Source organism: Tauraco erythrolophus, chromosome 24 (assembly GCF_009769465.1).
Source record: "Tauraco erythrolophus isolate bTauEry1 chromosome 24, bTauEry1.pri, whole genome shotgun sequence".
Classification (NCBI taxonomy): Eukaryota; Metazoa; Chordata; class Aves; order Musophagiformes; family Musophagidae; genus Tauraco; species Tauraco erythrolophus.
Genome location: NC_141488.1, coordinates 4,796,424 through 4,817,621, shown reverse-complemented (window position 1 = coordinate 4,817,621; position 21,198 = coordinate 4,796,424). Strand labels below are relative to the sequence as shown.

The 21,198-nt window shown below is 54.5% G+C and overlaps 2 protein-coding genes across 2 annotated transcripts; one reads left to right on the top strand and one right to left on the bottom strand.

The window, feature by feature from the left end:
- On the top strand, positions 1-1,847 carry SH3BGRL3 (SH3 domain binding glutamate rich protein like 3). The gene is made up of 3 exons (XM_086626190.1): positions 1-87; positions 420-587; positions 963-1,847. The coding sequence occupies exons 1-3, from the start codon at positions 40-42 to the stop codon at positions 1,026-1,028; spliced, it is 282 nt and encodes a 93-aa protein (XP_086482316.1). The 5' UTR covers positions 1-39; the 3' UTR covers positions 1,029-1,847.
- Positions 1,848-3,402: 1,555 nt separating this feature from the next.
- On the bottom strand, positions 3,403-14,941 carry UBXN11 (UBX domain protein 11). The gene is made up of 13 exons (XM_086625897.1): positions 14,742-14,941; positions 13,918-13,949; positions 12,818-12,918; positions 12,089-12,143; positions 10,955-11,031; positions 10,333-10,447; positions 8,735-8,952; positions 8,315-8,392; positions 6,791-6,911; positions 5,548-5,651; positions 5,285-5,352; positions 4,430-4,576; positions 3,403-3,571 (listed from the first exon to the last, which is right to left on the bottom strand). Exons 1-13 carry the CDS (start codon positions 14,939-14,941, stop codon positions 3,403-3,405), a joined length of 1,485 nt encoding a protein of 494 aa, XP_086482023.1.
- Between the last annotated feature and the right edge of the window lie 6,257 nt (positions 14,942-21,198).

Sequence of the window (21,198 nt, the reverse complement as noted above, 5' to 3'; positions counted from 1 at the left end):
TCCGCCGGGCTGAGCGCAGGGAGCGGCCGCGATCGCAGCATGAGCACCCTCAAGGTCTACAGCACCTCGGTGACCGGCTCCCGGGAGGTGAGCGGCGGCGGCGGGGCAGGGCTGGACACCCCGGGAGGGGGGGGGACACCCCTCCGTTTTCCCTGGGTGGGCGTCTCTTCTCCGGGGAGCTGCGAGGCGCCCCCGCCCCATCCCAGGTGTCCGCTCCTCTGCTCGCGCTGCACCGTTCCCTTCTCCCCCCGAATCCATCTCGCCTTGCGGGGTGCCCCCCGCCCAGGGCCGAGCCCCGTGGCCGGGGGGGTCTGGCCCGTAAGGAGCGGTCTCTCCGTGAGCGCTGTGCTGGGCTGCGCATCCACCCTCTGGGCCCCTTTCCAGCTCCCCGTAACCTGCCTTTCCCACCTGGATTCCAGATCAAATCCCAACAGAGCGAAGTAACCAGAATCCTCGATGGGAAAAACATCAAGTACGAGCTGGTGGATATCTCCCAAGACAACGCTCTCCGGGAGGAGATGAGGGCAAAGGCAGGCAACCCCAAAGCTATCCCACCCCAGATTGTCAATGGAGACCACTACTGTGGGGTAAGGCTGGTGCTCTGCTTGGGGGATGAGCATCATGGAAGCTGGGTGGTGGGCAGGAATCCCGTCCCCTTGTTTTGGCTCCAAATGGTGTCATGACACCTTTCAAAAAGCGCTTGTTGTGAGGTGCATGGACAAGGTGCTGCCAGGGTTAGCGGCCGTTTGGAGCACGGTGGCTTGTGAAAAATGGGACCCAGGCAGGGGGACTCTGGGTGACCCATGGGCAGCGGGGCTGTCATCCTGTCATCCTCCGTGTGACTGTCACCTGTGCTGTGAACCAGTTTGTGCTGCGTGCTCCGGAGACCCCATGCTGCCTGACTGATGGGAGAATACAGCTTGTTCTTGCCTTGTGAGCAACCATGTGGTTTTTCCCTGCAGGATTATGAGCTTTTTGTGGAAGCAGTGGAGCAAAACACTCTGCAGGAGTTCCTGAAGCTGGCCTGAGCCTTGGGCTCCCCTCCCATCCTGGACTCTACCTGCCTTCCTGAGCACCCTCATCTCCGACCACCTTCACTTCCAGGTTGTCAGCACTGTCCTGGCACCGCGACCTGTATCCCAGCACAGGGAAACCCATGACCAAAACTACTCATTGCAGCTGCCTACGATTCCCCCCGCCTAACCCTGATAATCATCTCCGAGGGACCCAAAGAAAGCCTGACGCTCGCTGCGCATGGCCTTTGAACAAAGCTGGGCCTGGCTCACACCGCAGCTTCCAGTGCCTCCGTAAACAGCAAAGCCTCTGGGGTGTGCGAAGTGCGGCTGGCCGTCGGCCCTTTCCTCTGCAGGGAGAGCTGCTGCTTCGGGAGGGAAGGGCTTAGGGTTGCATGTTACTTCCCACTTTTCCTAGTTGCTGTTAAAATTGTAAATCCTACTGCCTCACTTCCTTTTTTTTTTTTATCTCAACTGCGCAGATGATGGCAACTAAGTTGATTTCTGTTTGGTTTGTTTTAATGCAAAAATACTGCACAACGGTGGGGTCTGACCACCCGCCGCAGACAAGGCCAGGGCTGGGGGCGAAGGCCGGTGGCGCTCAGCCGGCTGCCAGGGGGGATGGATGGGCCTAGAAGTGGGACCAGCACTGCTCCAGTGCCAGGGCTCCCTTGTGAGCGTTAATGGCTCAGGGCTGCTCCAGAACAGCTGATGCTCCAGCTGTCTTATCTTTCCTCTCTGAGTTGGCTTTTTTGCAACCTGGACCAAGTGCATTTTGTTTTCCTGCCAAAAAGCAAGTTTATAACCAGTGTTGTCTTCCGAGATGCTATTAAATGTTACTGTACCTTTCACGTTAGTACTTGTGGGTTTCTTTCAAATTTGGTTTTATTTTGACTACAGGTTAAACATCAGCCTACGTAACGATTCTGAGTCATTTCCAGCTCAGAGAAGCTGAGTCAGTTGTACTCGCTGCTGCAGCCTGACAAAAGATCTTAACACCTTAGACTGCTGCCGCTAATCAAAGGCTCCCAGGACTTGTCTGAATATCCTACAGCGCGGCAGTGACAGGTACCTCTCTCAAGCATTCCTCTGCTCTGCGTGGTAGGAATGGCAGCCTGGGGGAGGACAGCTTCAGCCAGACATAGGAGTGAAAAACAACCCCCTGGCACAAAAATTACGTGGTGAGTTACAGACTGCCTTTACAGCAGAGGGCAGTGGAAAAGGTTACGCTATAGGAGGGTTCCCTGTACACTCCTGTATTTACTATAGGTGGAAAAAGGAGGAAACTAAGTTAGAGCTGTGGGGATTGAGTCACTGGTCATGGGGAGCCCGTGGAAGCAGCTGTTTTGTGTGAGTGGTGCTTCCTGTATTGAAGCAGGGTCTGGGTCTGGAAAGAGCTCCGGGCATCCTGCCCCTTTCCACAGCAACTACGCCTCTGAAATCTTAATGGAAGCAGAAACTGCAACTTAAATAAATGGTGTTATTGGGAGCCTTTAATGAGGGCTGGGGCTCTGCTAAAAGGGAACCTGCCAGAAGGTGCTGCCTCGCACAAGTGGGAGTGTCGGCAGCTGGGAGTCAAGTGGGAGCTTGTCACAGCTGAAACAGGAAGAATGTGGGGAAGGGGGCCTGCAAGGAGGAAGAAGGAGGAAGATGCTTTACTCAGAGTTCAGCAGAGAAGCAGCGAAGGGATTATGCTCTTCTCCAATGACATGGTGTCCTGTTGCAGCAGCTCGGGGCCGCTGCGGGCAGGCTCAGTGTGACCGTGAGCCTGGGCCCCGCTGCAGCTGGGGGCTGGCCAAGGGAAGGAGTTGTTCACGTACAGGAAACCCAGTAGCAGGATCTCCTGGCTGAGATGGGGCTGGCTCGGTCCCAGCATTGCAATGGCTTCAAGGCCTCTGGGTTTAGCTTCACCAGGGACTGTATCACTGAACCAGTTTCTCTCATGGTGTAAGTGGAGTTGAAATCCCTGGGGAGCAGCTGTGTGTGGAAAGCAAACTGATCCTGGCTGTTTGTCTGTCCTGAGCCCAGCTGAGCAACTGTCTGGTACCAGTGCAAAGCTGGTGGCCTTCCCTGGGTGGGGACCAGCCTGCAGAGGTGAGAACCCCAGCCTCAGGTTTGAGCCGATGAACGCCCCTGTGTTAGGAGCCCACCCGTCTTGGGGAAAAGCATCTGCCCGTGAGGCAGCAGGACTGGGCCTGGCACCCTCTGCCAAAGGGAGAGGCCAAACTGCTGCCTCCGAGCTCTTCTCTCCGTTCCGGGTAACAGCACAATGACACTGAACCCAGCAAGACACCCCTCTGCACTCCCGTCCCAGCTGGGTGAGGCTGTGACAGCTGGTGGTGCAAGGCAGCTCTTTCCTTTTGCAGGGAGCAGCTGCTGGTAGGAGCTGTTAAGCTGGTTGCAGCCGTGTCCCCCCCTCTTGTTGGGAGGGGTCTCTTCTCCGCAGCAGCAAGGAGGCGTTTGGGATCAGCCCGCATTCCTGCAGGCTCCTGGAGTTGTCAGCGTACACCCTCTGGGGAAAGGTGCTGATGATCTCATACGAGTCGGAGTCTCCACCCCTAGGAAAGAACAGCACAGTCTTTCCCGCACACGGGATCCCCCAAGGTTTTGCCGAGATGCTCTGGCTGATCCAGCTGTGGTTTTGTAAGAGCAGAGGGAAAGACCGTTCCACAAGCACAGGCCGAGCAGAAAAAAGGGCTTCCTGCCCAAAGTGCAAGCAGCCAGGCACGGAGTGGCTGTTCCAGCCCGCGCAGCTGCGCCGGGGAAGGAGGCTCTTGCATCCCGACAGCAGTGAGCTCATCGTGGGCTCGGACAGAGGCCAGAGCTACGGCCTGCAGCAGGATCTGGGAAGAGGGGAAGAGCAAAGGGGTCCCCTCAGCTGTCTGGAACTGTCCCCAAAGGGACATGTGAGGCCTTGGGCAGCGTTAAATGCGTTGGGATATAGAGCTGGCTAAGCGAAGGATGGTGTTTATCCAGCAGCTCATCCCACAGCCAAGCTGAAGGCTGCAGCTCAGCCTCCTCACCGATGCCTTGGGAATGGTGGCAAGAGGTGAGCGCTGCGGAGCAGCTGGAAGTGGGCAAAGGCAGTGATGGACCTGGGTCAGATGGCAATTTTGGGAGGATGAAAGAAGCTTTTCTCTGCTGCTGTGTCAGCTTTTGGCGAAGGTGGGTATGAAATGCCCTGAGCTAGGCATGACCCTGGCAGTGCTGCCCACAGAGCGTCTCTGGTGGTGGAACCAAATCAGCAGAGGATGCCCAGCAGCTCCTGGGGTTGTGACTGGCACCCCCAGCCTTGCTCAGCTCAGGCTGATCCGTTTGAAGCACAGCTCCAGGGCCTTGGGTGGCATCTGGGATACCTTCCCTGGGGCTCTACAGGGCTGGGTAGGGAGTGAGGAGGGAGGAAGTCCGACGCCTACCTGGCATGGGCGAGGTGTTGGCGCAGGTCCCCTATGGTCTCTGTGAACAGCATCTTTACCACGTAGGTCTGCTCCCCGCTCTCAGATTTGATGCGGAGGGTGCAGACGTCAGGGGCAGAAGCTTCAGCCTCTCCAGCTGTCTTCACCCTGGAGGTGAGAAAACCTCTTCAGCTGAGGAGCGAAGGCTCTGCTGGGTGATTCGAACAGGCAGAGGCGTTTCATGTTTGGGAATGTCCTTGGGATGAACAAGGCAAGCAGACCAACCCACAGATCAAACTGCTGCTTTGCTTTCCCTGCTTAGAGGTGCCTTGGAAAGAGGGTTGCTGACCTTTTTTAGCTTTTTCATTTTAGATCACGGCTGTCTGGTAAGTACTTCGCCCTACTTTTTTGATTAAAAATAATCTGCTTGGGTTTTTTTTTCATTAGCTATTTGGGGCTTATCTTGCCAGAAGACTATGAGTGGAAAAGTGTTGTTAGCGTGCCCTCCCACTTGGGCATCAGCTTCCTGGAGGAATTCTCCCGTTTAACATGACCGCAAACAGCTCTTTAGATGGTTTCAAACTTTTAGGCCTTGGCTTGCTGTCAGGAGAAGTATTTCACAGCAATAAGTAATATTTTGAACAACAGAAGCTTTTGTTAGAGATGTAAAAGATGGCAGGTACACCATGAATCATACAGAGGTCTTCCCAAAAGACCAAACTTGCCCTTTTTTTTTTAAATTATTTCTAAGGTATAAGATAAAATGGACAAGTCCGTTTACTTTCTCAACTGAAACCTCTGAAATAAACACTTGGTGATGAAATAGGAGGAAGATGAGAGCCTGACAGGGTAGGAATGGAGGGACCATGCCTGTACCTCTCCATGGTAGACAGCCTGGGTGTCTCCATCAGGATCTCTTTGCTGCTCCATATTCCATCAGAGCCCTGAAACCAAACGAGGTGAGTGGTACCACTGCCTGCTCTACACGGAGCCAGGAAAGCCCAGGAGCAGGTGCCAAAATGCCACGTGTGCTCTGGTAGAGCCTCTCTGGGAGGAGGAGGAGGGAGGACCTGAGGAATTCCTAGTGTGGGAATCACTGCTGGCCTCCTCCTGCGAGTGTTTGGGGGGTCCACTCATACCTGCTGTGCTGCTCTGGCTGAATCTTGGACACCGGTTGCTTCTCCTCCACGTTTTGAGAACTTAGAAAGCTTGTTGAGAAACTGCTCCAAGGAGAGTTTGGGACCTGCCAGAGCAGAGGGGAGACATGTCTGTGTGTGTCCTTCTTGATAAACCATTTTCCCCCAGAATACGTTGATTTGGTGAACGGAGAGAGTGGAACAGCCGACAGGGAGAGCTCTAACCTCCCCCAGCTAGGCTGGCACTGGCTCTTGGTCTCCTCTATTGAAGCTTGTCCCACTTTCTGGCCCACAAGATCGTCAACATCAATAGTGAGCAACTGTGCAGCCCGTTCAGCCCGCAGCTGCGAGGCACAACAGATAGAAACCTGGTTAGCCCTGCTGTGAACAGGAAAAACTGGAACTATGACAATTTTTAAGCATTTAGAAAATTTTTCCTCTAATGAGGGTGTATTTGTAGGTGTCCTCTCCTTTTTCTGTAGTGGTACTGGGCAATTTTTTTTTTTTTCTTACTACTTGGATAAAGGAAATGTTTAGCACAGCTTCTGTTTGTGAATGCCCTTGAGAGGAACGAGCAAGTAGTGAAGTTTCATATAAATAGGAAGATGTTGCTGACAGGCAATGCAAGTGTTTGGGTTATTTGGTTATGCATGCACAAACCCACTATTTTGTGTCTATATGACTGACTGCATTTGACTTTCCAGCTCTTGAAAGAATCTAGAATCAAAATGAGAAATCTGTGACCTCACCTTATGTCCCATATTCTCTTATGAAAGTCTGAAGAGGAATCGTCCCATATTTGATACAGTTAATGCTGGTCTGGCTTGAAGATGTCCACCTTTACAGTATGAGTTTGTAGGAGAACCAAAGGTTGTTTGCAAGGTACCCCCCACCCCCAGATCTGCAGGGTTCCCTCAGCATCCTTTGATGCTGATAACAGTGAAGCTAGGAGGAGCTTGGCCTTTCAAAAGGCACGGGGCAGATATGTTTTTGGAATCCTGCTGCTCTTTTGGTCTTTTGTGGCTTGTCATGTCTCATTCTTCAGGAGGATTTAATGATTAGAGGACACCATGTGTGCTGCCTGGCTCCCAGCTCCTGAAGCAACACTGGGACTCCGACCCAGAAGTGTTGCCTTCCTTGCTGAGACCTTACACGTGCCCCTCCTACCAGCTGGACTGCCCTAGTAAGGTTTCGATTCTGCTCTTTGGCAGTTAGCTGCGTTTTTGAGGCAGGTTTAAGAATTTACCTGGGATCTTGCTGGTTTCCTGCACCTGACTTGATTTCGAATGGCCAACCACTTGGCCGTGGCCAGGAAAACTCCCTGGAAGGTCTCTCTCCTGAAATACCACGTCCCTTCTGTCAGTGACCTGTTGGATTAAGGCCAACTGCCATAAGCAAATCTGGCTGTTGCACAAGCTTGTTCTTACTCCAGCAGAGCCCGCTAAACTACAGCAATGACAACCAACAGTTATAAACCCCAACTGAAACCAAGAGAGCTGCTTTCTTGGAAGCTACTTCATCTGTCCAAACTCAATGAAATGCATTTCCAGCTCAGTAAGCTCTCAAACAAAGCAAATCTTGAGGGACCATCAAGTCTCTGGGACAGCCCACCCAGCCCGCAAGGGATTTGTTCATCTATCTCAACAGATCCTAGCTAGCTGCTCCTTTCCACGAGTTTTAATATCCTCAGACCTGGCCTTTCCTCCGTGTCCGTTCAGCACTTGAAAATGCTCTCCAGGCGGAAAGTGCTGTGAAAGCAGCAGGTTGGGTCTGGAGAGGGCTTTGGCAGAAAGAAGCTGCAGCAGGGACTGTCGGATGGCTCTAACCACCCAAGGAAGGCAGAGTGCTCCCTGAGCCCCCCAGCAGCGGGGACAGCTGTATAGAGGCAGTCTTTCTGTCTGGGTTCCTCTTAGGCTGACTGCCCATGTGTCCAGTGGATGCGCTCTGTGCCTGTGTTTACCCCAGGTTACTCTACTGTGGCTTCCAGATGTGGCCAGCTACTCATGGATAAAGGAAACCACAGCCCCAAGAGCCTCACATAATAATCCTCCTTCTTCCATCTGACTTGAACTGCTGCACCTACCAGCTCCCTCTGGCCGTCCTGACCTCGTACTTGCCCACGCAGTCGTGCCCTGCTTTCTTCGTGGCTGTGGGCCAGTGCACCCCTCTGCTTGTGCCTGCTTACGTTTCGGAAGCACTTGAAGACCTAGATTAGAGTCCTCTGAGGCTCTCTGCCTGAAAATATGGCCTTGGCTTTTTGCCATTTCTGAGAAATCAAAAATCAGGGCCCCAAAGAACCTCAGGTGGCCAAATCCATTTAAACTGTAGCAAAATAAACTCTCCCGACATCCTCCTTGAGAGATACGTGTTCAATCTGTTTTTAAAAGCTTTTCCGAGGCAACTATTTGAGAACTCTTTTTTCCTGCTTTTTCTTACAGCTCTTCAGATGCTGCACGTGCTACTTGCCTTCTACAAAGCCTGCTATGCTCTTAGATCTCGTGTTCCAAGCCAAGATTCACCGAGGCAGAGAAACCGTTCAGTCCGAGCGCCGAAATGCTCTCTGACTTCCTGTAACGGCTCTCGCAGGTGTGCTCCCAGACACCCTTTCCCGAGACACACGTGCACGGAATTAAGCTGCGTGTACAACCCTCAAATGTAATTTGTTTTGGGAGGCGTCTAGCAGACTAGTGAAAAACCTGAACAATTTTCTTGGGAAGCAAGACAGCAACTTCTTCTACAAAGCGGATGAGTAGGGTTTTGCGCTGCTTACCTGCAAAGGGATGCCGTCCGGGTAGTGCATCTGCAGCTCTGAAGGGAAATAGCCATCCATAATATCCTGCAGGCATTGCTGAAACAAAATGAGAGCTCATGGTCACACCCCAGGCTTCCTATTTATCTCATGACTGATAGATTCCTTCTGAGCAGCTCCTGTTTGTGGTGTTACTGCCATGCAGAAAAGGCTGCAGAAAAGGTCCAGAATCTCCATCTCTAAAAATTAGTACACCAAGATACACTAGTCTTTAAAGGCACCATGGGAATGCAGGTGAGAAGCTGGAGGCCTCAGTAGCTGCTTCTTTTTAGGACTGAGATGAGCTCACAAGCCCTATTCCTATACATTCCCTTTTCCTGAGGCTTAGGGAATGATAGCAGGGTGGCTCTAAGTCTAATTCCTCTCCAGACCTTTCCGTACCTGTGTGGATGGGTCCTCGTAGGGCCGAAAGGGTCCGTTGCACATGAGCATCCCATTTTGATAGAGCGTGAGCGGGAGGGGCTCCGGCTGTCTCAGCCGAGCACCCCCAGGCGTGTGCTGGATTTGAGAAATGCCTTCTCCAGCCAGCGCATTCAAATCCTTCACGTTTTCCAAAATTAAATCGAAATCAACCTGGTGTTTGGAAACAACCGCATCACCTGTGGCAGAGGGATCAGAGTTACAGGGGAAGGGGGATGCCGGCGGAGCAGCTTTCGCCTCTGTGGGAACTGGAGGCGCGTTTTGAGTCCTGACATTTTTGGACCGTCTGCGCTGCCTCTCCACGCTTCGCCTTCCGCAGTTTCACAAAGTGTGGTGCAACACCGGTGCTGCGGTGTTTGCATGGGTGTGTGCAAAGCCACAGGGGCAGGGCAGCAGGGAAACAACCCTCTCGCTGCAAGCTAAGAGCTCCGGAGCCAGCTGCAGCTGCAACCAGCTCTTTGGAGACTCAGCTCCTTGTCTTTGGTTGTCGTTTCAGAAGTGTTGTGTTGTCCCTTACCGTGGTGCTGTAAAATGCACAGCGAGGAACTCAACTAGTGGGATTAACTAGATTGGATAAATGGATCAGGGCGGACTCGCTGAGGAAACGCCAGTGTAAGCACAGGCGGCTGCCACCAGCAGAGTGCTCGCTCTTGCTGGGACTGGGATGAGGATGTTTATCTGGGTGCTTGAGAAGGGTGGTAGGGTGAAGCAGTAGAAGAGTTGTGATGATAAAGAAGGAAATAAGAAGAGGAAATGAAAGAGATGTAGGCAGAGGTAAAGCCTTTGGTATTTTCTGTTCTGCTTTTTTACGGTTTGATAAAGGAGAGTGGGGGATGTCTCCCTTAAAAAGGGTAAGTGAGCTGAAAGCAATGAAATTATTTCAACTACTTCCCTCATCTTCTCTCCTGTATCTAAGGGAGGGAAGGATTAGTTAGCTAATATTTGCACAGTGGTTAGGAAGCAGCATTGGCTGTACAGCCCGAGTATTATTCTTTTTTTCTGTTACCACTTCCTAAAAAGCCGTTGCCAAATATGCTTGGACCCCATACAGCACAATCAGGTCTCAATTAAACCACTCACGTGGTGGTTGGGAGGAAAGACAAACAATACTCTCTGATGGAGCCAGACAATGTGGGCAAGTTACTACAGCTACTACATACACAAAGCGTCTGATTCCATTTTCCACCCGTTTTACATCAGTGTTATTAGAGCAATCAAGCTTCAAACATTTAGGGAACGTGAACTGTTCAGAAAGCAGCTGCTGTGAGAGTGTCCTTCCAAATGGCTGAGCCATTGGGTTCTCTCCTCTCCCCCTAGACAGGGCTTATAAAATATAAGTTTATAAAAATACCAGCGTTCTGCCTGGCTTAGCTTCTGTTAAATTGCTCCCGTCTCTGTCCCTGAGGTGGCCTGATGTGAAGACCTCAGCACAAGATCACGAATTCTCAAGGCCCCTATTCTGGGTCGTTGATGCTTGTCTGTTCTGGGGAGTATCGTACCTTCTCTAAGCGTGCAGCAGGAGTTAGGATAGCTGCTTCAGCAGCGTGCCGGTGCTTTACCTGGCTTCCAGAGGCTCCTTGCTGGCACCTCTTCTTCATCCTTGAGCGATTCTAAATCTTTCAGCTGTTCATGTCTCTCTCCAACCCAAATCAGACCGTAGTCATTTAGAAACCGCTGAAAGAGGGAAGTACAAGTCAACATTGTAGACCAGAGCTTCAAAAAACTAGAAAGGGAGGCCGGAGAGTGGTCAGCTGTGATTGCGACAAGCAGAAGTGGAGGTGAAAGAGAGGGTATGTCTTGGGGCTCTTTGTCCCTGGCAGACAGACAAACTCACTGGCAGGGTAGTAGTAGCAGCTTTACTTGTAGTAGGCAAAAGGGAGAATGGAAGTATCTGTAGTGATACAGGAATCTCCCAAGACTGTAGTAGCTGCAAAGAATATTTCTACAGTCCTAGAAATCAAAATGAAGAGGCTCACAGAAAGCACAAATGTTTGTATATTTAAAAAAAAAACTCCTGCTGCTCTGTAGCTTACACCCAACCTTTTCTTTCTTTTCAGAGAAGTGAGGTGAAGAATTGTGATGATCAAAGTGGCAGCTTGAAAAGGACCAAGCCATCTGGGACTGCAACGATCTCACAGCAAAGGTGCAGATGGCTTAGGGCAAGCGAAGCAGGTGTCTCACCTCCATCTCCCAGACCTGGGTCTGCAGCTGAAGGCACCTAATTTCCAGTTCCTCTGCTGTGGATGAGTCAGGAGCATCTGAAAGGGAAGACTTGGTTTTTCTGTGCACAGCCTTAGAGAAGAGCTACACATAACCTGTGTCACAGCGCAGGTGTCCCAGCAGTACCTGCCTGTACCATAAGTGAACCCAGGCCCGTACAACACAGGAGCTGAACACGAGCTCTCCATGCTGGTCCCTGACAATCCAACCTGCAGCAGTTTGATAAGGATGTTGACAGACTAAAAGATAGTTGTGAACGATACTGGTGAAGTTTTATGCTGGAGGAAGCTGATGTGAGCAGTGCTGTTTGCAATTATACGATGAGAATTGCTTGCCTTACTCAGTCTTAAGGGACCTATTAAAAAAATGAGCAGGTGTCCACTAAAGCTGGATCCAGGAACCTAGGCTGAATGGCTAGAACAATGTGTGATGAGGTACAAAACACATGTTTGTGGTTTGACAGGCATATTCTTGTTCTCTGCTCAGGAAACGGAGAACTTGCCACAGCTTTGTGCTAACAAGGTAGTTCAACCATTGTAGGAAACATGTCTGGGCTCAGCTGGGGAACTGCTGGATTCCAGGGAAATGAATGAGGGGAAAGACCTTCAGTGACTCACTCTAAGCTGGGTTCAATTTAGAGTTCGGCTGCTTTACGGGACAAGTGAGCCTGGACCTGTAACACTGAGACTCCCAAGCAGATTTTTGGTTTCACTTAGCTGTGAGTAGCTCTGTTTTTCCAGCCTGTTTGAACTCTGCAATATCAACCGCTCTTTTTTTTTTTTTTCCTGACTGTCCTCAGGTATCTGTGTGGTTGGTCTATGTTCATAGAAACTTAGTAACCCAGAGAAAGTAGGTCAGGAAATAATGTTTTGCACCACACAAGAAAAAGCGAGTAACAGATGCAAGTCTGAAGTGCGGATCTGCTTTGGGGAACCATGCTGTGTGTGTAACTGGTACCACTCACCAAAGAGGTTCTTGGGCTTTTAAGGCAAGGATGGCTCAGGGAGGTCTCCAAGCCTCCTCTGTTGCAGTACCAGGAGCTCTGTAGCTCTCCCACAGGTAGGAGCAAGGTGCCAAGGGTAGAACAATTTTTACCTTCTCCTTTCTGAAGAGTCTTCATCTTCTCTTCAAGTTCAGCAATCCTCCTGTCCTTCAGGACCAGAATAAATAATAACCTTGTTTAGTTCCTTGGCCTTCAGGACCTTGCGGCACAGTTTGCGTAATTAGTCCTGGCTGGGTGAGTCACTGGTGCACGTATTCTCACCCCCACTCAGAGACAGGTAAAATAAGGGTCAGAAAGGCTGTATCACCTCACAAATACTTTAATTAGACTCAAATGAAGGGTGGGATACAAATGCACTGCTCCAAGAACAGGTGAGGGACACACTGACCTATCTCCCCCTCCTCCAGCTGCACAAGAGCCGTAGATGGACACACGGACTTGTGCCCCTGTGCTTCCTGCACAGGCACAGCTCATGCTTTGACCTGCAGAAAGTGGCTGATCTAGAAACAAAACCAGCATCTCTGCAGCCATCTCTTAAAAAAAAAAAAAAAAGAGTATTTATTCTAAGCTGCAACAACACAAAGAGATCCGGCAAGGGTGTGGAGAGTCTTTTCTTCAAGAAGTCACAGCAGGGACTGCCCACTCTCCCACCTCAAGGACTGACACAATTGCTTTGCAAAGACTTGTTTGTGTCATTAACAGAGCAGGCTACAGATGGACTTTTTTTAGCCCAAACTAGGTCTGAGCAGGTGTCACGCTACTGTGACTTCAACCATCAAAGCAGGGCACAGACCAGGTTCAGTAAGGGGCAGGATTTTTACCTTCAGTTGGATTTCTTGTGCTTGTTTCTCTATCTTTTGTTCCAACAGAGTGATTTTTTGCATCATGGAGGACACAAGCTCCATGTCGGTGTGAGCTGCGCCTGAAAGCACAAAAACACGTTAGCTCTCTAAAATGGTGATCAGTATCAGAGACTTATCTACACCACAGGGGACCCCACACAAGAATTCCTGTTCTGCCACAGTGGGTAGGACAAGGGCACCTTTTGGGGGTACTGGGTAGAGTACCCTTGTCTCCTGACTGGTAGGGAAATGGCTGTGTCACCAACAGCACACTGTGTACGCAAGAGTAGGAGAGGGACCGCAGGAATTAGCCCTGGCCTGGGGTATTGGGTCCACCAGACTGTCCCTGAGAAACTGTGATGGCCCAGAATCCCCTAATTGTTGAGGGACTTTACCCTGCATATTCTTTTTAGTGTTGTCCCCCTTGAGCAGGAGGGAAGACTGCCTTGCGCTGGATTCTTTGTCCTACGAGACAGCCTGTCGTCTTCTGAGAAGAGGCACGAAAAGCATGAAAGAAAGAAAACAGGTCAGCGTTTTGGATACAACTTCTCCAAAAGCAGGTAAAGAAATACTGAGGTTATGCTGAGGGAAAGAGAGGACAGGAGGAAGTGGGGTGGCCCAGTCCATTCACTCTCATAAGCACCCTCAGACTAATGAGCGGTTGTGGCCACTCGTTATAGCCAGGACCCGAGGGAAGGTACAATCTCAGCAGCTGGGAAGAGTGAACACAAAATGGGGCTGTCAGAAGACCATGATACTCGTATAGAGCATCCTGCACTGCGCAGTGAGGCAGAAAGTGGTAATATTGAGGTATTTTAACAAAAATCATAATACTCTGGGATTAACAGAAGCAACAAACTTCACCAGGAGTGGAAAGAGAGTTTTTGTTCTAAGATCTGTAGAAAGGATGTGACCTAAAATGGAACTGTAAAAATAGATGAGACTCTAATGTGTCTAATGTGCTCTAGGGCTTGCTGAGGATGTGGGAACCTTTTGGTACTTATCTGATTTTGGACACATGTAGGGGAGAGAGAGCTACAGTCATTGCAAAACATGCAGGATGGTAAGAAAAGCCTTACCAACGGAGGCAGTGAACGTGGGCAGCTCTGCCCTTTCAGTAAAAATAAGAGGGGATAGTATGCAAGAATAAAGCTTGGGCTCATTAACTTTGGGAGGACTTGCTTGATGGGCAAATGCTTTTAAATGTAATTGAAAAGGCTGTCCAAAAAAGCCCAGACTGTACATTTTTCTCATCAGCCTGTCTTCCCAATCCATACATCCTTGCTTCCTGGGCAGAGTGGATGTTCCACGCACAACTAAATCTGTGCCTTGTAGAACAGTTTAAATCCTTGAGGCACAGTTTGTAGGAGCTGCCGGAGAGCAGAGGGGGGTGAAACCCGGGTGAGTGAGGTGCAGCGGTGCCCGCTGCATCAGGGCAGGAGCGGATGTCAGAGCTGACGCTTGTGATGCCATTGCAGCTGCAGAAAACGGTTCTTCTCTGCTTGAGAGCGAGGAAACGCGAACCCGTGTGAGTCACGACTGATGGGGATCGCTGGTACCCGATGCTGGCCGGGAGGCAGCCGATAAGAAATCGGGGCAGTTTTATTTGGGGTTTTTTGAGCCTGTCACCGTCACGCGCAGCCAGAAGGCCGGTGGCGTCGGTTTTTTTTGAAGGATCGTTGGCAAAAAGGGGCTCAAAATAACGGGCGTCACCGGTGCGGCCCCGGGGGTCCCCGTGCGGGCGGGCCCTGGGCGGGGGATCGCTCGGGGGGGTCTCACGGGCACGGGGGGTCCTGAACCGCGAGGGGTCCTGAACCGCGAGGGGTGACCCCCGCGCCCCCCGCCCCGCGCTGCCTCGGCACTCACCCCGCGCTCAGCGCGCCGCCGCCGCCATGTTGTTTACCGGCGGTTGCCACGGCGACGCGGGGCCGCTGCGATTGGCTCAGCCTCGGTCACGTGGAGGGCGAGGCGGCAGGAGCGCGGGGCCCTGCGGGACCCGCCGTCGCCTCCGCTGTGCCCCCCCGGTGCCACCGGGGCCCTGCCCGGCCCCTCGGCGGGCTGCCCCGAGGTCCCCCGGGCCTGTGATGTGTCCCCCTGGCCCATGGCGGGGCCTTTCCCGCTGCCCGCTGCTCCCCGAACCCGCGGCTGGAGGAGGGATGCGCCGGGGGATGCCCCCGCCGTTGGGCACTGGAGGAGGGATGCGCCGGGGGATGCCCCCTCCGCTTGGCACTAGAGGAAGGAGGCGCGGGCTGCGTTCCGTGCGGCCGCCGGCCCGGACGAACCGCTCCGTGCCCGTTCCGTGCCCGCAAAGCGAGGCTTTTTCAACCTCCGTTCATGTCGGAGCGTTTCCAGTTTCCCGGTCCCAGGGTGGGACCGGGTGCAGGAGCGCGACGCGCAGCCGCGCTTCCCTTCCGCAGCCGCCGTCTGCGCACCCTTCGCTTCAGCTAATGGGCACGGCCTGTGGCACAGCTGGGCCTGGGGCTGCTCCGAGTTTTATCACCTGCTGCTTCTGTCGCTGTTTTCCAGATGGTTTCCCTCTTTTTGCCTTGCTGATGCTCTGAACTCCCCCCAGCGCTTGCTGCCATCCAGAGAGCCTTTCCCACATGTCCCCCTGTCGCGGCCGCCGCTGCTCTGCTCTCCAGAGAGCTTGGCCTCGCCAGTTTGAAGATGAGCAGAACAGGCTGATTTTTAGCACCTTTTATGGGAAGTTGGCTGTCCCCAAGGGAACTTTCATTTTGACGCGTCTATGAAGCACAAAACCTAAATTTGGTGAAGCTTTGTCGCAGAGGAGCCTCCAGCTCCGGGTAGAGGAGCTTGCTGTGCCATGATGCGCTTCACCAGCCCAAAACCAGACAACAGGTGTGCTTCAGGGCCACGCTCAGCACCTTGCAGTAGCTTGCTTGGCTTCAAACAGTCTCCAAATAACCAGATCCCTTTTGTTTCCTGCTGCCACAGTTGAGCGGGTGAGGGAGCTCAGAGATCTGCTGCGAGGAGACGGATATTGGGGAACTGGAAGGAAGCATTTCCCGGATCTGTAACCCAGATCAGATTATCCCAGGCATGTAACTGAAATTCAGAGGGACAGCTTGGAGCCAGCTTCTGCCCTGAGTTGCAGGGAGGGAGTTTTGTTATACGATGCAACCCTGAGCCCTTGTTGAAATGTCGGCTGCAATTTGCAAACCCTCACAGTGAACCAGGGAGGTTTTCAACCCGTAACCACTATTAGTCCTTCATGGGTGTGGGGCACAGGATAGGGAGCCCCCGGGCAGAAGCAGAGCTCAGCCTGGGGGTTTCATGCTGCAGATGGCGGTTTGTGATGTGGGAAAAGGCAGGGCGAGGGGCTTGTTGACTTTGCTGGAGACAGTGGCCAAGACGTCCCACTCGGAGCCAGCTGTGTGGCCACGCCAGGGAACAGGGAGCAGGAGCTGCTCTCATGCTGGGTGATGTAGATCAACAGTTCCAGAGAAGCGAGGCCAAAAGGGCTGTATGGTGGTGTCCCTGCCTGGAGATCCCCCATGATGTGTCTTGCACCTTCTCCCTCACAGCATCAGCAGCGGATGCGACTTGCCCTGGGTTCCAATGGCCCTTTGGGGCGGTGGAGCTGGTGCAGGGAAGGAAGGTGTGATTGGTGAGACAGGGCAGCCGTTGCGCTTAAAGCCTCCGACTGCAGTCGCTGCCGGCAGATGAGGAAGTGTCACGGCACAGCGTGAGCCAAGCCCCGACCATGCAGCCCCTCCAGCTCACCCGCCTGCTCCTCCTGCTCGCCCTCTGCCTGGTAAGAGAAACCCCGCGGTGCCAGCCCCGTGGGGGTCGGGGGGTCCAGCCAGCGCTGTCCCCTGGCTGTGACGGCAGTCGGGGGGCTCAAGGCTTCAACTGGTGGGAGAGTTTCTGCTGAACATCAGCTGGAAACCTGAGCGTTTGACTTTCTATTTGGCTTCAGCCCTGAGTGTCTTACCAGGAGCTTTGCACTGCGATCCATAAGGTCCAAATATTTCCATATGTTGCCTTTTATTTTTTTAAAGGATTTTTTAACTTAAGAGCATCACTCATAGCTGTAACCTTCACACTTAGCTCTCCAGCTCATCTTGCAGCCTCTCTTTTGGGTGCTGGCCCCAGCCCGTGCCTGGCGTGGGGATGCTGAGCATGGCTGTGGGGACACTGAGCATGGCTGTGGGGACACTGGAGACACTGGGCATGGCATAGGGATGCTGGGTGGGCACACAGCTGTGTGGTTTCCTCTAGCCTCTCCCTGTTGGAGGTGATTTTCCTTCCTGCTGGGAGGCTCCATGGGGGCTTGATTAGAGCACCGTGCTGGTGGGTGTTGGTGCTCTCCTGAGTGGGGACCGTTGTGTGGGAGGAAGAAACACGACAGCACTTTTGGGGAGGATGATGCTATTCGGAGCAGCTCTCTGGTTGATTTTTGGTTTATTTTTTCTACACTGTGTTGGTAACGAGGCCAGATTTGTCTGTGCTTGTTTCGCTCACGAACTCCACGCAGCTGCAAACTGCTGCTGGCTCCATGGGGTGCATTTGTGTTTTGGGCATCCCGCTCTGTGGCCAGGCAAACCAGCCAAAACCCCCCATAGTGGAGGAGTGCCTGGGAGGGGGCAGAGCCGGCTGTTGGGGCCCCATCCCGGGCCCTGCCCTGGCCCCAGAGGGACCCGAGGACCAGTGCAAACCAGTGTAGGGGCTGGTTCATGGAGGGAACCAGCAGCCCAGGGCAGCACTTGTTGCTGCAGTCACTGTTTGCAGGCGTAATACAGCCATTTACACCAGGAGTCCCAGAAAGGACCAAAAACGCAGAGAGAGTGGTCCTGCCCAGCCAGGGCAGGAGGGATTCATGCAACCACCTTAATTTGGAAGGTGCCAGTCTTTAGAGACGGAAGGAAACTGCCCTGAAATCACCATCCCGGCTGTGTTACATTTCACACACCGACTGCAACGTCCCTGCTTGCGACAGCCCAGGGGCACGGGGGTCCCTCCACCTCCTCCCCATCACTTCCAGCACGGGTATTTCCCAGCTCTGCTCCTGCACTCCACGTCCTCCACTGCAGGGCCTGTGGGCCACCCCAGCTGCTTCCTCGCAGTCCTGTGAGGGGCAGAGACCACCTCCTTGGCTTCTGCTCCCCCCACCCCAATTTTGACAAGCCCCTGGCTAGAAACAAGGCAACGATGTGCGGGACAGCTCGCTTCACTCCCTGCATTGGGAAAACCCCAAACCCAACGGTGATTTCCATGTGTGGTGTGAAGGAGAACCTGCCGGGGGAGAGGAGGCCACGTGCTCGCCCTGGCAAGGGGCAGCGAGGGCACCGGGGCTCCCAGGGCGGCCAGGCGAGGGCTCTTGGGGGCTTTTCACCCCTGTTGGGAGTGATGCCTGACTCAACCTTGTTTTCTTTTCCAGCCCCTTGGCCAGGCGGACAACACGGGGGTCACAGCCAGCCTCTCCACCACTCCGAACTTCCCCGTGAAGAGCCTGAGCCCCTCCTACAGCATCCCACCCCTCCTCTCCCTCGCCCTGGGGCTGGCTGTGGCTTTCTTCCTGCACCTCCGCTGACCCGCCGGGACTCTCCTCGTTTCCCCCCAAGAAGACCCCTTCTCCCCAAGGATGGCGCTCCCCCGCAGCGGCACCTCTCGGACCCTCGCACCACGCTCCCCATCCCTGCCCTCTCCCTGCTCCGTGCTCCCGCTTCCCTCCGGCCTCCAAATCCCGGAGGAGCCCCAGCTGGAAGCGAGGCCCTGAGGCCGGCTGGGAAGCGGGCCTGCTGCGAGGCTCTGAGAAATAAAGCTCGTCTTTGCTCCCCTAAGGCCTTTCCTCGGGCTCTGCGGGGCTGACGGAAACCACCGGCCCCGGTCCCGGTCCTGAGGCCCGGCCCCGGGCCGGACGGCCCGGGGCCGGGCCTCAGACCGGGACCGGGGCCCGTTACCGCCGCGCGTCCACAGCGCCCCCCGCTGGCCGGGCGGCCTCACCCCTCCCATGAGTCCTGGCCAATCCCGCGGCAGGGGCTTGTGCTCCCCACCAATCCGGCGCAGCCAAACGCTCTGGTATTAGCCAATCGCGGCCTGGCGGGGGGTATATAAAGGCGAGTGAGGGGCTGGAATCTCTTTTGTTAAGCGCGGCCGTGGGTGCGGGAGGGGATTGGGGCGTTCTGGGGTCTCCGTTACGGGAGTGGCACCGCGCTGGGAGGGTGTTCTCGCCGAACTGGGCTTCGACATCCCTCTGTGGCTTCCAGGCGCCTCAGCGGTGCCACAGGTCCAGCCTGGCCCATACAGGGTGGCAGTGTCCTCTCTGCGTGTCTGCCGAGCCCTCACCCTCCCCGTCCTCTGGTGGTCTCCTCCGCCTTCCCGCCCGGGGTTGTTTGCGGGGTGGGGATGGGGTTGTGGTGCTTGCGCTGGCGCTCGGTATCTGTCCAAGCACAAGTACAGGCTGGGTGGAGAATGGATTGAGAGCAGCACGGAGGAAAAGGACTTGGGAGTGCTGGTGGATGAGAAGCTCAACACGCACCGGCAGCCCAGAAAGCCAGCCGTGTCCTGGGCTGTATCCAGAGCAGCGTGGGCAGCAGGTCGAGGGAGGGGATTCTGCCCCTCTGCTCTGCTCTCATGAGACTCCCCTGCAGTGCTGCGTTCAGCTTTGGGGCCCCCAACATCAGAAGGACATGGAGCTGTTGGAGTGGGTCCAGAGGAGGCCACAGAGATGATCCGAGGGCTGGAGCACCTCTGCTATGGAGACAGGCTGGGAGAGTTGGGGCTGTTCAGCCTGGAGAAGAGAAGGCTCCAGGGTGATCTTATAGCAGCCTTCTAGTACTTAGAGGGGGCCTACAGGAAAGCTGGAGAGGGGCTTCTGACAAGGGTACGGAGTGACAGGACGCGGGGCAATGGCTTTAAACTGAAAGAGGGGAGATTTTGATGGGATCTAAGGAAGAAATTTTTCACCATGAGGGTGGTGAGGCACTGGAGCAGGTTGGCCAGAGAAGTTGTGGCTGCCCCATCCCTGGAAGTGTTCAAGGCCAGGCTGGATGAGGCTTTGAGCAACCTGGTGTAGTGGAGGGTGTCCCTGCCCATGGCAGGTGCGTTGGAACTGGTTGGTCTCTGAGGTCCCTTCCAACCCAAACCATTCTAGGATTCTATGATTGCCACCCTGCCTGCGGGCAGTGGTTTGGGCTCTGTCTGCCCCTGGGCCTGGCACGTGGGAGCTGTGTGTCCCTGTGCAGCACGTCCTGCTCTCCTGTCCTGTCGTTACGTGTCGTCCTGGCACGCCTTGGGGGAACCAGGGACAAGTCTCAGCATAAAGGTGGACATTTGATGACGGCTGTTGCCGAAAGCCAGAGTGGTTGCTGGCCAGCTGGAGACACCTGATGTAAGGACCTTGGCGCACCCGAGTCTGGCGAGGAAACGTCCCGGGACGGCGCTGAGCTGTCTGTCGCCGCCAGAACAGCCCGGTTTTGCTGCAGGGTTGATAAGCGATCACTGGCCAAATGAGGTGACTCTCCCCAAACTGGGCTCAACCTGCTCAGCAAACTGGGCCCTTGCCTGCAGCCGTCTCCTCTCCCCAGCAGCGAGGACAGAAGCGCTCGATGTCTCACCCTGTGTCCCTTCTGGCTCTGAGTCATGTCCCAAGGGAGCTCCTGCCTTCACACAGATGGAGGAGACCTCTGTCCCGGGGACCTTGAAGACGAGCGACCCGAGCCACGGCGCAGCTCTGCAGTGTGGACACTAAGGGCTGCTGAAGCAGAGCTCACCCTGGGGTCACACGGCTGGAACACCCCCCGAGCCCGCAGCACCAGCAGGCTGGGCTCCCCCCTGAGCTGAAGCTGGTGGTGTCCTTCTTGAAACCCAGGACCCTGGTGCTGCCTGTGGCCCATGGACACCAGAGGGCATGGGGCTCCCATCCCGGGGACAGGATTGGGCCCCTGGAGGGCATGGTGCTGGGGTGAGGGGGCAGCTCCCCAGCATGGCAGCTGCCAGGCTGCGGCCAGTGCAAGGACAAGGACAAGGACACCAACCACCCAGGCAGAGCTGGCCCAGACGAGCAGGGCCGTATGTTACACACGTACATAAATACAGTTCGGAGGGGGAAGCCGGTGGGGAAGGGGCTCTGCCACTCTCCGGAGGGTCCCGCGCTGTCATGTCTGTGGGATCCTTCGTGAGCCACGCACGGGGGTCCCTGGGAGGGGGTGGGTTGGTTCCCCCTCGTGATGGAGGGGATGGTGGGCATCCTTCACAGCAGCAGTCGGGACAGAGGGGTGTTTGGGGTGCAGCGTGCGTGGGGCAGGAGGCCTCCCGCCCCGATGCGGGGATGCTGGCAGGGCTGTCCCTGTCCTGCCCCGTGGCACTTCTGGGCACAAGGGCTGCACGCCGCCCTC

Excerpts from the sequence above, each read along its gene's own strand:
- SH3BGRL3 (XM_086626190.1), top strand. The coding sequence starts at position 40 with ATGAGCACCCTCAAGGTCTACAGCACCTCGGTGACCGGCTCCCGGGAG. Across the intron at positions 88-419 it reads CGGTGACCGGCTCCCGGGAG|ATCAAATCCCAACAGAGCGA; the intron begins GTGAGCGGCGGC and ends CCTGGATTCCAG. Across the intron at positions 588-962 it reads ATGGAGACCACTACTGTGGG|GATTATGAGCTTTTTGTGGA; the intron begins GTAAGGCTGGTG and ends TTTTCCCTGCAG.
- UBXN11 (XM_086625897.1), bottom strand. The coding sequence starts at position 14,941 with ATGGGCCAGGGGGACACATCACAGGCCCGGGGGACCTCGGGGCAGCCC. Across the intron at positions 8,953-10,332 it reads AAGGAGCCTCTGGAAGCCAG|GTGATGCGGTTGTTTCCAAA; the intron begins GTAAAGCACCGG and ends CCTCTGCCACAG. Across the intron at positions 6,912-8,314 it reads CGGACGGCATCCCTTTGCAG|GTCACTGACAGAAGGGACGT; the intron begins GTAAGCAGCGCA and ends TTAATCCAACAG.